Raw genomic sequence first — 20,213 nt, 5'->3', positions numbered from 1 at the left:
ATCCGCCCAGGCCCAGGCCCAGGCCCGGGCCTACCCTCACGGCCTAGGCCTCGCAGCCAGAGAACCCCGCGCTACACAGGTGCGAAGAAGATGGAGCAGGCGCCCTTGCTCTCTGACTGGTGCACTTAACTGTCAATCAGAGCTCCTTCCCTCCCCCCGCGCCGAGGCTGCCCGATCTAACCGCACCCGCGTCAAACGCCATCGCGGTCCCACTGGTGAGCGGTGGGAGGGGCAAGGCCCCGATCCCTAGCACTCCGATTGGTCGAACCAGCCGTCAACTCACTCCGACGTGGCTCCGCCTCCTCACCGCTCCCCTCTGAATTTACGGTGCGGAGAGGAAAATGGCGCAGAGATCTCTCACGATCTCATTGGCCAAGTGGAAACGCCACTCAAATTAAAGACTCCGCCCCCCCAGCGGGCCAGCGTCTCAGCTGACCGGTCAGCCCCGTGACAGGGCGGGGGTGGGCTTCACTGGCGACTGGTCAGTTCCGTCAGTCACTCCTGCGGAGTCTCGCCCAGCCGCCCCGAATCTCACCTGCCGATTGGCTGCGGCGGTTGTCCGTCAGCGCTCCCTAGTGGGCGGGGCGCTCGGGGCTCTCTGTCCGACGGTGCGGCCCGGCGTCTTCCCAGCGGCGTCTGGCAGCGGGGCGGCCGGCACCGCGGCGGACATGGGGCGGCGCGGCGGGGCTCCCTGGGCCCTGGAGCTGGCGGTGCTGGTGACATCGGCTTGTCTCGCCGGTGAGCGAGCGGGGTCGAGCCGGCGTTGGGGAGGGGGGGGGAGGGAGAGAGGAGCGCTGGCCTGGCCAGCTTGGGCGGGGAGGGCTGCGTCGCCGCTGCGGAGGGACGTTGCGGGGGAAGGGGAGGCCGCTCGCCTCAGCGACCCCGGCCGCGGCGGTGGGAGAGGGGCGCGCGAGCGACTGGGGGGGCGGGGGGAGAGGAGGGAGGAGCGCGAGCCTTGCGGGGCGGGAGGGGGGGGGGTGACGCGCGCGGCCCTGGTGGGCGCGCTGTGGCGCCTGGGGCACCCTCGGAGGGCGAGCCCCGGCCCGCCGCAGGTAGTCCCGGGGCTTCTCCCGCCCCTCTGCGGGCCCACCAGCTTCAGGAGCGAGAGGTGGGAGCGGAGGGCTGCCCCCCCCCCGCCCCGACCCCCTCACGGCCGTTCCTCTGGAGACGGTGCTGGGAGACTGCCCTCTCCCTTCCCAGCACCGGGCTCTGTGGAGCCTTTCGGGGCTTCGTTGCCTCGTACGAAATTCTCGTGTTTTGCCGAGCTGCTTTTGTGATCGCTGTGAGTCAGGCTTGTGATCCGCGCTTCAGGCTTCCAGGCCCCATAAATACTTTTTTGCTCATTGTACCTTCGTTCTTCAGTCCAGGCTCCCAAAGGCTTTTGAGGGCCGAAGTTCTACTGAGGTATAACTTCGGTAAGGTAGAAGTTGGATTAAGTTTTCCGTAGGTGGGTGATAACAGTATGCAGGATTAATTGCATCTCAGAACTTATTCTCTAGATTTGCACTGCGCATGTGGCCTAGTGTGGTCAAGCAGTTACAGGGGTGTTGTGGTCAAGCAATTATAGTGTGTCTGAGGAAAACGCTTGTGTTCCCAAGTTCAAATTCAGTCCTAATCATTGAGATCTTGAACAAGTCTAGCAAGGGAAATTTCCTTGAAAAGGATAGTGCCCTAATTTTATCCACCTAAGCAATCTTGTCCTAAGTAAGCCAACTTGTCCTAAATAACATGTGTGACTGTCTTACAGCCTTGTGGAGAGCAACATGTGAAATCCTACAGACCGAGCAAGACTATTGGTAGCAATTTTGTAAATTCCTTCTTAAACAAATTGGTCTGGAAACATTGTCCTTCAAAATGCGGGTTGATACGCCATTAAAAGTGATAGCAGGCCATCCAATGAACACATGTCAATTTAAAACAAAAAACGCTTGAATCTGCTCCATATACCTCTGTTGGTTTGGCCTGTGTCCTTCCTTTTGCCACCCTTCCCGAACCTGCATCACAGTACTTTGTTCCTTTAGTATGTTTATCGTAACACAGCTCAGATTTACTGTCAACATTTGTATGCACGATCATGACCCAGGCTTTAAAACAGCATCTTCAAGGTCACATTGGTTAAATTAATGTTAAGGAAGATTATAACTGCACAACACATCAGTTTACTATTGCATTATTTTTGTAAATACCCTTTAGATTTGCAGATGCCCTGGAAAACTCTTGTATGTAGCTGCTTGGGTTGGTAGCTAATTTTCAGTGATCATATGAGTAAATACTAGTATTTTCTTTAGACTGTTATCTTATTCATGTAATTTTGAAGTATGCAGTCAGACTGATTGTATAACTAGAACTTCAGCTTAGATGGCCTGCAGATATTTATTGCTCTCTTACTTGATTTTCTCAAGTCTTGTGTCACATTAGTTTTCTGTTAGAAACCTACACAGATTGCTCATTGGGGGGATACACCTGAAATTTTGCTTTGTGCATGTTATTGCTTATATACACCAAATAAGTTTTAAAATTTATTTAGATAAATGTTTGTGTACGCAGCATTGCAGTTATGCTTAAGTGACTTTAAAATAGGAAGCTAGGTTGAAATAAGCCTCTCTGTTATTTCTATGGAGTCCTTTCTGACTTTATTACACGGTAAATTACTGTCATCGTAATACAGATTAGAAACGTGCTTTTAGTCAACTTTGCTGTTTGAGGTAATGGCGAAGAGAGTGAAGGGGGATCCCAAATAAGTGAAAACCCAACATGAGAAGTACTGCAGACTGTGGCTTCACACAGTCAGCTTAGGTCCAGTACCGCATCCAAGGAAGAAAAACGTCTCACAACGTCATGTGGTTGGGAAGGCAGAGCAGAGACACCGGAGCTGTTCTGCAGAAGCCAGGTTGTTCCTGGCAGTGCTCTGTTTAAGCCAGCACTGACAAACTGCTGATCCTCCTGGGTCTGGGTTCAAGTGGCTCAGGCTGTTGTCTGCATGAAAAGAGGTGTTATGCCAAGCAGTCCTGGAAGCAAACAGAGCCGTGTTGGTGCAGAGCTGCTTGTGGGCTAACAGGATTTTGGAGTCTGCTTGTTTCTACTGAGAGTTAGCTTTACCATATCTGAACTGTAACGCTGCTCACAACCTGCTAATGAGTACACAGAAGTGTACTGTGCTGTGGCTCAAATAATTGTCCTGCTTTCATTAATGTGGATTTGTCTGTCCTTAGTTATTGCTATATAGAAACCTTACTTTGTATTCCAGAGCATTAAAACGATCAGTTCTCATCACTTGTGTTACATAAACTGATAGGCGTGAGAGGGAAGAAGGAGGAATGAAAGCTCTAATATGTTATTTTTCTCTGTTATGTAAGGGAAAGATTGCAAGACATCTGACAGCTTTTTCTGTTTGTTTTTTTAGGTGTATGCGGTGATGAATTTAGTGTCTTACGATCACCTCAGTCAGTTGTTTTTCGAGATGGAAGTTGGCCCATTCCTGGCGAGCGGATCCCAGATGTAGCTGCATTATCCATGGGCTTTTCTGTTGAAGATGTATGTTTCAGGTCTTGATTTTGAAATGCCTCTAAAACTACAGACCTGCTCACTTAACATGCAAATCTTCCTGTCATGTGCTGGAATATATAAAATATCATCCTGTTTGTCTTGAGGAATGCATGACTTGTCAGAGTGTGGTTTCTAAGCATAGACCTGTATCAGTCATATGAGCAGCAAAAGGCTGTGCGAGCTGGCTAATTTGAATCATCATCTATAGAAGGAAGCAAGCCTGCAGTGCTGTTCTTCAGTTCCTCTGAGACCCAACTACATGCTGTATCCCCCCCATCCATGGTCATGTACTGAGGATCTGTGGAAACCACTGTCATGTCTAGTCTATGAGCTATCTGTAGGGCTCTGCTCTTTGGTACTCTGAAGATTGTGAGAAATGCCTTGACTAGGCAGGCATTTTGTCGGGTCAGCAAGCTTGTCTGCTTAGCATAGTTAATAAGAACAAGTAGATAGGATACATAGGAAGTAATCCAAAGACTTGAAAACCTAATATGTGGTAGTGTTTCCCCAAATTAGGTTTTTGAATATAGCTTTAGTGGTGTTTTAAAGTGGGGCACATGAGTAGGAGCCCTTGGACTGATTCCATCTTGCCTACTGAATTTTTTGCTGGGCTTCAGCAGGGATGAATGGCTGTTGAAGCAGTATGTGAAAGCGTAATAGCCAGGCGTCTCTAGTAGTGTCTGTGTGCGGCCAGATTATCACAGCTTTTAGCTTTCAGTTTCTTACAATGCTGGTGAGGAAGGCTGGTTCCCATTTCTTCCATACTGAGGTCTGGCAAGAGGTCTGGTAAGTTTGGTTTGAATGCAGGTCTGTTTAGCCTGTGTTTTGGAATTTGTCTGAAAATATCTTGCTGTCAATTAGTTATGCTTTTTTGTCATTGAACTAGTAACAAACTCTTATGAGTAGTATTCCTAAGAAGTATATTTTGATTATTTTATCAAGAAAAAAAAAGATACATCACATGGTATTGTGTGCATTGCATGTGAAGGCACCCAGCAAAACAGTGGGGTTTGGCCCATTTTGACTTTTCGTATACTGGTCATCTGGCTGTATGACGTGGTTGTCATGGAAAAAAAGTGTTTCAGTGCTCACTCTTTGCCTTTGCCACTGCTTGGAATTCATTTGCTGTGGTGGGTCTGTAGCACCCTTTAGAAATAGTTCTCTATTAGTATTATTTCAAATCCTAGAAGCAGGCAGGGAAGGAAGTGTTTAAATTACTCTATTCAGTTAAACCCTGAAACTGAAAGTTTGACCAGCATTGTCACTAAGGCAGAGATCATCGTGTAGGCAGCTTCGAACCCTGGTATGGAGAATACTGCAGGGCCCAAACACTCATTTTGCAGTTTACATCAAGGCTGTAGTCTAGGAACATAAACTGACAGTGCAGTAGGTGCACTGTAGGGAATTTAGAATTCTTATGCATTACTACATTGGGGATTCTCAAAAACATTCCTCCCCTGTTAAGGCAAGATAAAACTGAACCCCTTTCTTGTCCCTGATGATGCTTTAAAAGGTTTTACTTCTGTTTCTTTGAGGCGATACAGATCATAATGTCAATGACATTTAATTCTAAAATCCAAATAAATTAGTTGGTTTCATAAAACTTAAACAAGCAGTTTTGTCTTTTACACAAATGGAGAAAACTGTTTGAATTCATTCCAAATAGACGAATTTGTATTTTGTGCCTGAATAAACTGGCCAGGTAGCCTTCACTGTGCTCTTACCGATACATAACTGTAGTAAGCTACTAAGGAATCTTTTTATGTTTCTGTGCAAATTTTCAAGTTTAGATTAGTATTAGTTGGTATGATTGACACCCACTTCCCTTTTTTCCCCCTGTTTCTTTCTGATACTGAAAATATCAAGATGCTAGTGTTTTAATGTGCCTAAACCTGTTTCTGTGGTGTTTTGCAAAAGGGTTTGTTTTTGTGGGCTTTTTTTGGTTGTTTTTTTTTTTTTTTTTAAATTTTATTTTGGTTTTTTTGTTTGTTTGTTTTAAATTCAGCCTTCACTTGTTAAATACAGACTACGATATTTCTAATTTAATTATGGGAAGTAACTCTTGATATATCCAATATGTATAATGGTTTCTCAGTATAGACTTTGCTATGAAGTTACTGGCAGCTTTTAAACTAACAGTTTCTTCATGGTTAACTTGGACAGCATTATTCAAGATGAAAACATTCTAGTGTTAACTTACTTCCCCATGAAATTTCCAATAGGCTGTCCTGGACAGAGACATTTAACAAGTTATTTTGCTGTAGCGGTTGGGGAAGTCTCCTCTCTTTCTCCTTGTGAAATACAAGGTTTTTTACTGTTTTGTAATAGGACCTTTCCTGGCCTGGGCTTGCAGTGGGTGATCTGTTTCACAGACCACGAGCTACTGTGCTGGTAACAGTGAAAGGAGTAGACAAGCTGACACTGCCTGTGAAAAGGATTTCTTACCCTATTGAGAATGTGAGTATCCACGTTTGGAACTGTCACACGATTTCTGTGACTCTTGTGATCTAATGAGAAGTACATGACTGTCTATTGTAGTCCTTTATGTTGACTTATTTCTTACTTCACTTGTAGTTCACATACCCCCCTAGAATGGTGGATCAGACTGCATAGATAAATAATCCACTCAGACTCCTGTACCTTTAGGTAAGGTACAGAGGTAAGAGGCCTTTAAGATTACCCAGGGCCTCCTGTGTTGAGTTCAGTAACTTGTTTGCCCAAAGTGTTCTCCTTGAAAGGCATTGAGTTTTAATATGTTTGTACCAAGAGGCAGAGAATCTTCTGCTTCCCATGTTAACATATTGATTCATAGTCAGAATCATTAACTTTTACTTTTTTTGCTTCAGCTGAGTGTGCGTGATAGCATTTTATATGATGTTGATTCTTTGATGTACTATATGGCCCTCTAAGCAGTCTTGGGAGTTTTCCTCAAGTACTTGACTGTGAAGTACAGCACTTTGAGACAATAATTTGATTATACTGTATCAAAAAAAAACAACAAACAACATTACATTTACCTGTCACTGTCTGTCTTCGCTGAGACTCTTCTCTCACACTTGTCACAGCATCATAGAATGATTTAGGTTGAAAGGGACCTCTTGAAATCATCTAGTTCAACCCCCTGATCAAGCAGGGTCAGCTAGAGCAGGTTGTCCAGAACTGTGTCCAGTCGCGTTTTGAGTATCTCCACAGATGGGAGACTCCACAATCTGTTTGAGCAGCGTGTGCCAGTATCTGACCACCCTTACAGTAAAAGCCTGTTTTCTGGTATTCAGATAGAATTTCTTGTTTTTAAATTTATGCCCATTGCCTCTTCTCCTGTCATATGATTTTGTCCACACATATCTTAACAGGAACACAGTAACTTACACAATATTGGTAGCTGTACAGTGTCTACTCATTGCTCATTTATAATACATTGTCTGCTTTAATCCATTTTGCTGCAGTATTGGACCAGTTCTTCATGTTGAGCTGTTGCTGTTCAGGTTATTTCTAGTTAGTTAATTCTGCTTCTGCCTCTCTTGGAAGACATTGTTTTGCACCAGTTTACCATGCATTTTGTCTCTGTGTGACTGCTGTGCTCCTATTAAGAATTATTATTTATCATTTTATTATTTCAGTCAAACTGTGGCATCATCAGTGACAATGTTGAATAGTGTTTTGTTTAATATTGACACTCTATTGCACACCCCAAGATGACGTGATAATTTCCATAGGAAATTACTTTTGCAGCTATCAGGCAGTCTTTTAGTCTATTTTAGATATTAGCGTTTAATTGGAATGTTATGTGGCTTTATATTGAACTCAGGTCAAATTCAGCTTAACACAGATCTGCTTTCACATCAGCTTTCAAGCACAACTCGCTAGGTCAGGCACAGTTACATGTTGGCAATTGCTGAAATGGTATCTGGACCAAAACTGATTTAGGATTGTCTGCAACTGACCATGTAGGCATTGCTAATTTGCGGAAACCTTAAATATACTTGAAGTCTTCAGTCGTATTTGCACTTGTAACTTTGATAAAGTTCTGATGTGTACATAATACATATTTTCTTTATTTCCCATTAATAGGAATTAATATTCCTAAGTTTTAATTGTTTCAGTTAACTGCTGCCATGTCTTCAGATGAGCTGCCCCAAATGTATGCTGGCAAAGTACAGGTTCTCTGATATTCAAAAGTAGTTTCAAATGATCATCACTGAATCCATGTTCAGGACCGCTGGGTACAAATTATCCTAGTTTATAGACTTACTAAAATTTATTAGAAAAAAATATTATTATGCTCTTTAACTAGTGAATGGAAATGAGCCATTCTACTTCTGTTTAGATGAAACCCAGAAGTAAGTGTTTAAAAAAACTAACAGTTTTATTATCTTGCCAGTAATGGCACTATACTGTGCTAGGCTTTCTTTTATTCTTAGCAATTTTTTATATGGCTCCTTTCTTTAGTGTTTTAGCAGTTGGTCTTTCTGATGGTATATTTTCATTCATCAGTTTTCTGTGGTTCATAACTTTGCATTTGGACTAAGATTGGTTTTCCCTTTTGTATTGCTTCTGTATTTGTTGGTCTTGCTTTACTGATAAACAAGGCTATACTCTTAGGTTAAGTAAGCCTCTTAATTACACAGTCATGGCCCCTTGGTGTTCTTAAAAATGTATTGTGTCTGCCATATATACAAATAAATTGTCTGTTCATAGATACACAGTTGATGTTTTGTTTTGCACATTGGCTCCTATTGTTATTATCACTTTCAAAATATACTCTTTGCTCAGAAAGGAGTTGTCCTATTCTTGCAGACTTCTGTAGTTAAGCAAGTTATCTCCTCTTACATCGTTGGGCCCCATTTTACCCAAAAAACTAACTAGACTTTGTCTTCCAGGCTGTTCCTTTCAGTCTTGACAGTGTTGCAAACGCTATTCATACTTTGTTCTCTGAGGAAACTCCTGTGGTCTTGCAGCTGGCCCCCAGCGAGGAAGTGAGTATTGCTTCACTTCTGATTCCAGATGTTGTAAGTAGTAAACCTCTTTCCACTTGTGTGGCTGGAGCAAACCCAATTGATTATATGAAATATTTTGCATTGGAGAGAGATTGCAAGTATGACTGATTATTAATGTGTGACTGGAAAAACGAACCTCTGTTGTTATTAAACAATGTTTATTCCTGCAGAGAGTGTACATGGTGGGCAAGGCAAACTCCGTATTTGAAGATCTTTCCGTCACGCTACGCCAACTGCGAAACCGCTTATTCCAGGACAACTCTATTCTCAGCTCCCTTCCTCTCAACTCCCTCAGCAGAAACAATGAGGTAAAAAACTTTAATCAGTGGGAACTTTTGTGATTTTTTTTCTAGAATTCTTAGTTAGCTTGTGCTTTTCCTTTTTTCTTTCTTCTTTTTTTTTCCCCCCTTGCTTTGCCTAAGAGAGCCCACTCTAATTTTTTCTAACTGAATTTTAAGAATTAAGTTTTTTTGTAAGTAACTTTATTGAAAGAGTAATTTCCTGCTAGCATGTTATGATGCTGTAACAGACATAACCTGTTATAAAATACTGAGACTTGCAACAAAATGAGACTTCCCTAACTTTGGTTTCATCAAAGGAAATACCTGTCTCTTTCTTTCTGCCTCTTCCTCCAGGTTGACTTGCTTTTTCTGTCAGAACTACAAGTCCTACATGATATTGCAAGCCTGGTAAGGTTTTTTTGAAACACTTTCCCCATCTTATGTCACAAACTTCAGACATCTCATTTAAAGGTAGAGAAGCTGTAGCCGGGATACTTGGCAGTCAGTGATAGATATTCAAGTGTGTCATCAGTTGGTTGCATCAGTTTAAATAGTGCATTCTCAGGTTATTTGTATCAGGCCTGTCACTGGCAGAAGAAAATGAGAACCTTAATCATCTGTAGTTTCTTTTGTATTGTGTTTGGTGAGAACGGGGAATTCTGAGCTGCTATCTCTCCATACCCAAAGACACAGGAAGTACTCAATGAAGAATTTGCCAGGGCTTTCCTTGTTTCCTTACTTGAGAAGTATAATGGTACTTAAGAACATGTTCTTTGCCCTGTCCACCATTTTACTTCAAAATATCACTGTAACATTTTAACTGAAAAGACTGGAGTGACTTTTGTAGTGTGAATAGTGATGGTGATAGAAATGTTTCAGTGGAAGGGTGAGTTTTTAATTCTTAATGATCTCTTTACTAAGAAGCTACTGTGTTGTTGCTGTGATTTAGGGTTTGTTTTGGGTTGTGGTGTTTCGTTTCGTTTTTTTTTTTGTTGGGTTTTTTTTTGTCCTTTACGCTGCAGCCCTCAGCTACTTAAAGTAAAAGATACAGTCATGAAAAGCTTGGAAATTCACATTAGGTGAAGGGCTGGTGGAGGGAAATGGGGCTCTTGAGAAGAGGAGGTAGAACAACTTGGTTTTGTCTTGCAGACTAGAAATGCTGTAGTTAAAGTAGATGGGAAGATAGGAACAGATTAAATTCCTTGCTTTCAGAGACTGTTCTCTTATGCAGGCAAATGTCAGTACTGCAGCTTCACACCTGCAGAAGTGCAAGGATATTGTTACTCTCCTTTGAGATAATTTGGATTATGTTGGTTGGATTTTATGACAATGGGATGATACTCCTTAAGTAAACTACTTCTGTACATGAGCAACCTACTTAGTTTTGTAATGGCCAGCTTCAGCAGAGGGAATAGTAGTATCCAAGTATTGTAGTTTATGGTTTGGTTTTTTTTTCTCCAAGCTTTATTTTTATGGTAGTCATGGAACAAGGATTCTGATGTGAATAAGTATAATGTTTCTTTACTTTAGTAGAGTTCTATACTATTTGTAAATAACCTCATGTTAGGATTAGATGCTACATGATGATCATCTGTTTTCTTCTGTAGCGTAAGGAAAGAAACAATTGTGGACATCTTCTAGTTAAGCTGGCAAGAAATTCCACTTCCTAGTCGATATGGAATATGACTGTGGAAAGTGTAGCTGGATTAGTCCCAGCAAACTGATTTGTGAAATGTGTTTTTAAAGTAACCTGTGTGTGAATTAATTTCTTTCTGCCCTCAATGGTGTGCCAAAGCTGTCTCGACACAAGCACTTAGCCAAAGATCACTCTCCAGACCTGTATTCTCTGGAACTGGCTGGTTTGGAAGAGGTTGGAAAACGATACGGGGAAGACTCACAGCAGTTCAAGGATGCTTCTCAAATTCTTGTAGACTCTTTGCAAAAGGTATACTTTCTACCTAATGAACAAAAACCACAGGAATACTAAGGAAATAATTTTTTCTATTAACTGCAAGGGAGTTAGTTTATTGACTATCTGCTGCTTTGAATTGTCACTTCATTAGTGATGGCTTGCCTGATGCTTGTTTTTGTTGTTTCTTTCTTAAAATGCAGTTGTTCAGTTGTAAAATCGAATGTTACAATTTGTCACTCTGGAAAGTGTTGACATGATTCTACAATGTGTGAGATATTTTGCGTGAAGTAGTAGGAATATATTGAAGCCATGTATCAACATGACTCGATATGTTTGTTTTTCTGAAATAAATATCTTGCATTTAAAGACACCAGTATGTCTCACAAAAACTGGCTCTCAGAAATGTGGAAATATCTTTATCCCATGGTACAGTGGTCAGTTTCCCCTTGCCCACAAAACTGTTTTTCCAAGCCTCTAAAATAACTGCTGTTCATCTGTCAATGTGCTCAAGAAAGTAATTCTTTAGCAGGTCTTATGTAATCATTCGATAAAATCTTTATTAAGACCATTCACTTTTGAGAGTTTCAAAAGCATGATGGAAGAGTGTAAAAGCGTTAATTTCCCAGTGGAAGGTTGAGAACCTAAATATTTTGTTGAAACTGACAGACATACAATTGGGAAACTATATGGCGGTGGGCCTTTTTGTAAAAGGGATGAAAGAACGAGTTTCAGCCCAGAAAGCAGTCATAAGCTGCAGTCTGCTGAACAGTGCTTGAGGGGTTTTAAAGAGATGTTGTAAACCAGGTGAAAGTTGGCACTTTCTTAGTGAAATTCTAAAATAGTTTAAATTTTTACAACTTTCCATAATTATTCCTGAAGGTGACATCTTATGGTTTAGTACAACTTGCTAACAAAACTCTGCTTAATTCCTGGCTACAGTGTAGGTTTTAAATTAAATCACTTCTGTTTTTCCAGTTTGCAGATGAGATGTTTAATCTGTATAGCGGGAATGCAGTAGTAGAAGTGGTAGCTGTAAAGACATTTAATTCTCCCCTCACGAGGAAGACTCGCTCCATTCTCCAGTCTACACAGGTAGTAGATGCACATTTTTCTGTATCTCATTTATTAAAAGTGATCCAAACTGCATTACTTCTTCACTTGAGCGTAACATTTTTAAGGACTAGAATACTGACTATGTTTTAGACATGGGTGTGAAGAGGTCGGCTTACCTGTCTTGATCTTCACTTAATGATACAGTAATTTAGGTTGAAGAGGGCCTCTGGGGGTCATCTAGTCCAATGTACTGCTCAAAGCAGGATTAGTTTAGTAGTTAGATCAGGCTGCTTAGGTTCTTTTCCATACAAGTTCTTTAGAAGTCCATGGCTTGAAGTCTCACAGCCTGTTCCAAAGTCTTAACCACTTTCACTATGAAAACTTTTTACCATATGTCTTGTTAGAATTTGCATTTCTGCCATTTTCTCCCCAGTACAGTAGTGCATGGGAGTCCTGCCTCCCGGGTGGGGAAAAAATTGTTTTCCTTGACTTGCTGCCTACAGTCCAGATGCAGCCCAGGATGCAGTTGCCCTGCATCATTGCAGGGGCACACTGCTGACTCCTGTTCAGCGTGTCCACCAGGACCTCCAGGTCCCTCTGCAGAGCTGCTGCCCAGCCGGTCAGTCCACAGCCTGTGCTGTCACATGGGGTTATTCTGTCCCAGGTGCAAGGCTTTGATTTTCATAAGGTTCCTGTCAGCCCATTCCTTTGGATTCTGTGAATGTCAGTCACATAATCTCTTTTGCATTTTGTGCACTAGCATCAGAATTGTCTAGACAAAAATGCATCTCAGCTATTCAGATTGCTCAGGTTTTCGATGTAGTCAGAATGTGTTTTGTATGCAAGCTAACTTTAAAGTAATACGCATTTTCTTTATTACAGAGCGAAACAGAAAATCCATATAACCTTGCCTATCCATATAACTACAACTACTCTGTAATCTTCAACATTATTCTGTGGATGATGATAGGTCTTGCTTTAGCTGTGATAGTTATCTCCTACAACCTCTGGAACATGGATCCTGGTTATGACAGCATTATTTATAGGATGACGAATCAGAAGATAAGAATGGATTAAACCGCACTGTATTTCAGCGCAAGGAAATGATGAAGAGTAAGGTCTCCTTTAAACTGTGTGGAAAACAAATATTCTGCCATGGTTAAATGTGGAATTTTTTAAAAGGTGTATTTATTTCTAAGTTGTGGTTGGTTTTTTTCCTCCCCTCTCAAGCCTATTTTAAATGTTAGTAGTAGCACCAGAAGGGAATTAGAAATTGAAATCTGCTTGTTTAAAAAAAAACCCAAACAAAAAAAACCAAAACCAAAACAATCCCCAAAGTAAATGTTATCAAAGTAACATCATTCCATTTTTTTATCATGTAACATGAGTTTTTGAAATGCCCTATACTGCCTGTGACTATGTGCAAAACAGATAAATTGAAATTATGATAGCAACATGTTGTTTGAAACTTTTACACTGGAAGATTAGAAATTATAGCTAAATTGTTGTGTTGTATATTATGAACCAGTTGTAAATGTTTGATGTAAATATTTATAATGGCTATATGTAACTTCAGAGAGGATAGTAATTATTCTTTAGTAAAATACTAAATATAGAAATATTTCTACAAGACTGTGATTCTAGTGGCACAAATTGCATTTTGTTCTCATGTTGATGGCTCAGATGTGAGCTGTAGACAGAAGGATCTTTTACCTAGAACTTTACTGATTTGGAGGTAAATAACACTAGTGTGGCTGGTCTATACAGTGGAGAGTCTGTAAATACTGAAGTAGCACCAGTCTGATCATGGTCTAAAGTCACATACAGTTGAAAGTTCCTAGTATGATGCTTCATACTCCTTCCATTTGTGTTGATGTTATTATAAAAACCTAATTCACTTCTTTTTGATGATAAGAGTGGACCAACACTTGATTTAAGTATACCTGGATTACAGTCCTGCTTCAACGATTCAATAAAACAAAGAACAGTGGTTCTTGAATGGATTTATTCTTTGTGGCTTCGTAGGTGTGGCTACTTCTATTTAATATTAGCTCAGCTGAACAGAGTGGGTGGTGGCAGTCTTTTATATGTGACAGTGGGCCTAAGTCTGTAACAGTTTAGTTTTAACCGTCTTTTGAAAGCAGATGGTGGAAGATCACCTTGTATGGATTGATTTTCCTAAACCAAATAGCGAGCCTTTTTAAAACAAGTGGTTAATCTCTGGCTTGAATCTTTTTTAGAACTACCTACTTTTTAGAAACTCATTTGCTCTTGTGGTAAAAGGAATTCTTCCAGACTACAGCAATATGAATGAAAACTACTTTTTTCATCTCGTCGTCCTCTAATGTGCTTAACTTTCCCTACTGTTAGGAGATATTTTTTCCACTTGCGGAAAAGATCTGCTCATTGAATTAATTTGTCTTGTTTACTGCAAATGTCAGGTTTGGAGGGGTTGAAGTTGTTCGTGACTTGGAGATCCCGGACATTGCTTCGTGTTGAATTGAGTAACATGCTGCAGCTTTGCCTAAGTCCAGAAAATCCAGTTTAGTATATGTTACAGTCATTTAAAATTACTTTTAATGGCACTTAATCTGGGTGATTAAGAAGAATAGATAGAAAGGGAGAGTTGCACTGCCAGTTTCTCTGACAAGAATATGTAGTCTAATTATTGAACATTCTGTAACACACTTGCAGTGTTTTGATGAGAATCAAATCCATCTGATGAAGCTGTACAACTTTATTATGCAAACAATTAAAATACAGCTGTAGTATCGTGTTTGATAGGCATGAACCCTAATGTTGTAAGTAAACTATTACGTGATAGTCTATATGTTTTAAATTTCTTTGACTGTTTTGCGATCACTTTATATGGAAGGCAGTACACCAGAACTTCAGCAGGAAGCATGATCTACGGTAAGAAAGGGGGTAGTACATTAATAGTAGAATCTTTACAACTAAACTACACCTTAGAAAAATTATGTACGTGGCAGGAAGAAGAATGACCACTGTCAGGTTACTGTCAGATTGCAGGGACCAGTTTGCAGTGAAAGGTTAACAAACACAAAGGTAAGGCAAAGGTAAATGCTCTGGGAATATTTAGAAGTTTACATTGTTTTCAGCTGTCTTGGACATAAAGCAGTTGAAATAGAGTAAGCCACTTTATGGGATTCTGCTTGTCCTAAACAATACTAAGAGGTTTAAAATGTTAAAATACTCCTTAAAAAAACAATGCTGCAATAGGTTCCCTGATATTTCAAATCACTCTCTGAAATTTCTGATTACCAATTTACAGTTGTTAAGTCTTTTTATATTAATTTCCTTATTTCTTAAGGAGATGCTTAAGCTCCATTTATGAGACTTGTTGCATGAATTTTCTGGTTAATTGCAACATCTTTGCTACAACATACAGTGATCACGAAGTGTGCTAAGGTGTCTTTATGTACTATTAGAAATGAGGAGCTCAGCTCTGCCACAAGAGTAAAGCTGCCATAATTAATTTAAAGTAAATGGGAAGCATTAATGTGACAGATTTTTTTCTGAACAACCTCTCGGAGAGGTTCTGTCATATGGAAGAACAATATATCTGGGCTAAAAATATACTACACTGTGATTCTAATAGGCCAAGCACTGTAGTAATAGAAAGTTTGAGAGGGGTCACCTGTTTTTATCAGCAATAGGTAACTCAAGTTGCAGCTTTGTAGAGAGTGTTTCAGTAAGGCCTTTTAAGGAGGGAAAAAAAAAGGATAAAACATGTTGCACATCTACTGTCTAGTACTAGGACTCCCAATGCTTTTGCAAGATTAGGTTGTGTGGGCTGTGGGTTCTTCATTTTGAACCAAGTGAAAATTAGTCATGCTGTAGACTTTTCGGTGAGGATTTACTTCAGTTTGAGCTTCTTACTGGTCTGCATTGAATTAGCACATTCCTAGTTTACTTAATTCAGAGGTTTAATCAGATTAGTAGTCTACTTCAGATACTGCTGCAGAGTTTCACAGGAGCTAGTTTTTTAAAGTGACTGTATAATTAATTGTAAGTCTTTAATGTCTGCATGCCAAGTATACCTAGGTAGCTATATTATAATCAGTCTGAAGTTGGCAGTATGGAGTTTGTTTAAATGCAGGATCTGCCATTGAGCTGGACATCTTGTCAGCTCTGTTCCAGCTGCTTGCTGCTACTGTAGGCTCTAATTTTACTTTTTAAAGCTAGTCTTAGACTACTTTGAAGGGCACATTTGAGTTCCCACTCCTTGTGTTAGTACCATGTTTGTTCATTCTCATGGCTGCAGCCCCTCAGCTGGTACTGAAGGTGCTTTTGAGTACTCTAATGTGCGCTATTTCTTAAATACCATTTGCTTTGTGCAGCCCAAGCTACTTTTTGAACCACTCTAAAGCCACTGTGCCTTAGTTTGAGCTAGGTAAGCAAGACACATTATATTGTACAGTAGTACTGGACCTTAACTGCTAATCATACAGGCAATTACAGTGCTCATCTCTGAGCCAGGAATAGCCTTTTCGTACTTGGAATTCAGTTAATTAGAATGAAAGTGCTGTCAACACCATGAGACCTGCTATTGATCATTCTCTTTAAATTTAATCATCCCAAGAACATAAATTTTGAAAGGATTTATGTGATATGGCAGAAATTGTAGGTTTTGTGTACAGTGCTGCCAAGCAAGCAGTGAAACTGTCACACGAAGCTCTGTGAAGGAAGGCAACGGTGAGAGCAGAAGCCCAGTTTTGTTTTCCAAAGGGAAGTTACCACTCTTCTTTTGAGGCGCTCCTGCGAGGCCAAGGGAGGGAGAGGGATGTGTAAGGAAAATGTCGCCTGTATTGGCATCCTGTCTGCTCAAAGGGAGAAGGGCAGGAGAATCATTATGCAATGTTCTGCAGCAAGCAACTTTCAGCCAGGCTGGGAAAGGCTTGATATAGTGCTGTCTGTAGGATTTAGGATGTAACTGCTGCAGGGACTGGTGATCTGTTCACCAAAGAGTTTTTTCCTGGGGAGCTTGGCCTCTGGCAAAAAGGCTGAGATGTATTTGCTTGGGTCTGCTTCAGACCGTAGTCATATATTGTCCAGTATTTGGATTGGGGAGTACCTAGGGTCTGGGTAGCTGTTCTCATGAAGTGCTGACATTTCTGAAAAAGGAGAGAATTCTGAGTCAGAATTGAAGCCTGAGCATTGCTTTTGATATTTAGACTGAAAAGAGAAAATAAGCCATAAATAAAGGGTTCTTTTAAGAGTCAGTGTGCTGCTTTTTTCTAGATAATCCCCCAAAGCTTAAACTTGGCAGAAGAGAGGTATAATCTAGGCTTTGCGTATGCCTCAACTTTCCAGAATTCTCTGTGGCAGGCATAGCAACTTTCAAAGTTCTTCCAGCCAGTGCTCTGCTGTTGCAACACACAGGCAAGGGAAGCCTAAAGCAGATCTGAAATGTGTAAATGTTATGTTCAAGTCTTAAACAAAACAAACCAAAACCCAACCCTACACCCCCCACCCCCCACCCCCCCAAAAAAAGGGGGGGGGCAAAAAAGGAAGTGGAAATGAAGAAACCACATTGAAATGCAAATGTTGAGCAATGTTGCAAGTGATTGCTGGGATATATAGGTCAGCCTTAATGGAGGCGACAAGGACACTGCCAGAGTCTAGCACAAGGAGATAAGCATCTGTCTCAAAACAAAAAAACCCACAACGACATTTTGAGTCCTCTACTGACACAATTTTTTGGCTACGGTGAAATGGGTGCTTTGAGATAAAATTCACAAATGTTCTCTAGAACGAATTAAACTTTGTGTTCAAGTAAGGGTCGGGGACTGTCCTGCACTTTTTATTTTCTCTTCTGCAGGCCCTGAACCAGATTCTTAAGATTCATCTTGTAGAGCGGGGAGAGGAGATCCACACAAGTATTGCAGGACAGAAAAGGAGGCAGATCAAGGAAGACAGAAGTGGAACTATAGGATTTCAAATCCAGCAGAGCAAAAGAAACTGGAATAAATGGGGAACCCAGAAGTTTATTTCCTGTCCTGTTCTGCCACTAATGCAAGGTGTTGCTGTGGAGGAACTACAATACTAAACTGTAAAGGGCTTCTACATCTCACAGTGTGAAGGATGGAAGAGAAATGAGTGAAAGCTAGCCAGTGTACACAGAACCCATATCCCTGCAGGAGCAGGGCTGGTGTGTGGTGTGTCACTGGATCAGAAAGCAGAGACTCCAACAAATCCCTTTGTGCAGAGCTAGCACAGATGCTGGCACCGCTGCTGCCAAACCCTCTCCAGGCACTGCTTGCAACCGCAGACCACAGCAGGTCTCTGAACTAGGACCACTCCTGGGCAAGTCTTTGGTCTTGCTGTAAGTGACTGCAATCTCCTGGTCCAGTGACAAATTTGGGTCCCTCAGCTTTTGGGGTTTTTTTTGGGGGGAAACATCTCCTGTAGTTGGTGCACTAGGAGGTATTACACCACTTCCCATACTTCTGAGACACGTGTCCTGCCACAACGCAACTGCTGTGAAATCACTGTACTGTTCTTTCTACTCAGACTTGTGCAACATGTGTCCTGCCTGACCAATGATGAGGTACAGGGTACAGAAAGCCCAGGTGACCACATTCCTCTCAAATAAACAGAGCAGAAACTGACAGATGGCATGAAGCCAGGCATCCGAAGAGCCTGCTCCAGTGCACCCTCCTACCTGAACTGCTGGAAAATCAACTGCTACAGATGGATGGTGCCTGTCTATGACAGGCAGGAGACAGGTCTGCTGAAAGGCTATCGAAAAACCAGGAATGGGTAGGCGGTGCTCTGAAACTGTAAAGATTCTGATAGATGTCTGTAACAAAACTATCAGGAATTCTTTTCTAGACTAGGTCAAAAAGGCATGCTAAAATGCATCTGTATCCAGGAGTGTTTGAGGACAGCTTTTAGAATACAAAGCCTATCCTTAAATAGGAACTTACCTTGCTAGTGCACTTCCAGATTTTAAAGAGATTCTTCTATTGCTGAAGAACAGCTTCCCAATAAAGGACTCTGGTTATCAAATTTAGTAATGCCATCGATGTCACCCAACATCACCAAAAATACATAGCTAAGTTCTTGGCATGAATACACATCATAAAATATGTAGAATGCTTCATAAAGGAAACAAAATTCATGGTTGCACCAAATGTTTTTATGAAGGCAGTCAAATTCCACTTTAATTATGCTCCAGCGCGTGAAGTCATGATGATGACAAATTTACATGCCCTTAATCTAGTGAGCATATGCTTTTCATTAGGCAACAGGGATAGAAGCAGTATGGCTAGGATAAATTCATGGTAATTTAGCTGGTTGGTAGCTTATAGCCCAAACTGTAAGGTCACTGACTTGAAAGACTTCGGTGCTGCCTACCTACTTACCTTCTTAACCCCCTTATTTTAAGTACTTCCTTAAAATGCCATGGCCAAAGTATCCAAGGAATTAATAAAAAAAAGTCTGCTGCGATGCCCTTGTAATCAATTACAGCATTTGGAACACAGCAGAGCTAAACGGGAGCTCTGACTACATCCTACAGTAGGTCATCAATCAAAATCTTGACTAATGTACAGCATCAGCTTGGAAAGAAAAAAACCTTTAAGCGATCAGATGACTCTCAACTCCTATTTCTGTCACTGTTAGTCTCTGTTGCAGAAAAAAAAAAAAGAGGAAAAAGTACATAAAAACAGCTGTACCAATTATTTTCAATTGACCTATCTCAAATGTTTCATCTAGTTGACAGAGGCAAGAGGAGGCAGCAAGACTCCACTGCCCACGCTCCCCATAGCTGAGCTGCCACCACAGCTGCTGGAGCACCTCTAACTGGGGCAGCCAACCCTGAGAAAGTCATCAGATTTGCAAACAAATGAGTCTAACCTAAGCCATGTTGGTAAATGTGCAGCTCTGCCCTCTGGAAATCTTCAGGGAGGTGTGCCCTAGGTGATTATGTACATCCTTGGGAGCAGAGAGGCTGTAGTTCATGGCTGAATGTGGTCTTATTTCCAAGGGAAGCCTGGTGGCACCCAAATGGTCAGAGTAGCTCTGGGTAACCTCAGAGGAAAACGCGCTAGGAAAAGGAAGTGCAATCAACTGTCAGTCATGCAGAGAAGCGGATGGGGTGAGGCGGTGTAACTGGAAAAAGCAAAAACTAAGATAAGCACTCTACGTACGAATTGGTCTTGATCTCTTCTGTGCACATGCACACACAGACTTATATTGGTTTTTGCAAATGAGATGTTGGAAAAAGAGGTTTCCTCCCCTATTAAAAACATTACTTTTATTAAAAAGTGGAAATATTTTTACATTCTTTCTATATTTTAAAGGAGATTTTTTTAAAAAGTATGCTCAAGATTTTGTAAAAATGAGGCTTTATAAACTCAGAAGTCTAATAGGAATACATCCACCTAAAAAGATGTCCAG

At 41.2% G+C, this 20,213-nt stretch overlaps 1 protein-coding gene across 1 annotated transcript; it reads left to right on the top strand.

Moving 5' to 3' along the window:
• Positions 1-565: 565 nt before the first annotated feature.
• ATP6AP2 (ATPase H+ transporting accessory protein 2) lies at positions 566-13,788 on the top strand. The gene is made up of 9 exons (XM_049834936.1): positions 566-738; positions 3,404-3,534; positions 5,875-6,003; positions 8,427-8,522; positions 8,714-8,851; positions 9,179-9,232; positions 10,620-10,769; positions 11,712-11,828; positions 12,672-13,788. The coding sequence occupies exons 1-9, from the start codon at positions 669-671 to the stop codon at positions 12,864-12,866; spliced, it is 1,080 nt and encodes a 359-aa protein (XP_049690893.1). The 5' UTR covers positions 566-668; the 3' UTR covers positions 12,867-13,788.
• Positions 13,789-20,213: the final 6,425 nt, after the last annotated feature.

The sequence above is a fragment of the Accipiter gentilis genome, chromosome 32, assembly GCF_929443795.1.
Source record: "Accipiter gentilis chromosome 32, bAccGen1.1, whole genome shotgun sequence".
NCBI lineage: Eukaryota > Metazoa > Chordata > Aves > Accipitriformes > Accipitridae > Astur > Astur gentilis.
Note: the sequence above shows the minus strand (reverse complement) of the source record. Positions and strands in the feature narration are given on the sequence as shown.

Bases quoted from the DNA above. Each gene is read 5' to 3' on its own strand.
- ATP6AP2 (XM_049834936.1), top strand. From the start codon at position 669: ATGGGGCGGCGCGGCGGGGCTCCCTGGGCCCTGGAGCTGGCGGTGCTG. The intron at 739-3,403 runs GTGAGCGAGCGG...TTGTTTTTTTAG, and splicing joins GACATCGGCTTGTCTCGCCG to GTGTATGCGGTGATGAATTT. The intron at 9,233-10,619 runs GTAAGGTTTTTT...GGTGTGCCAAAG, and splicing joins TACATGATATTGCAAGCCTG to CTGTCTCGACACAAGCACTT.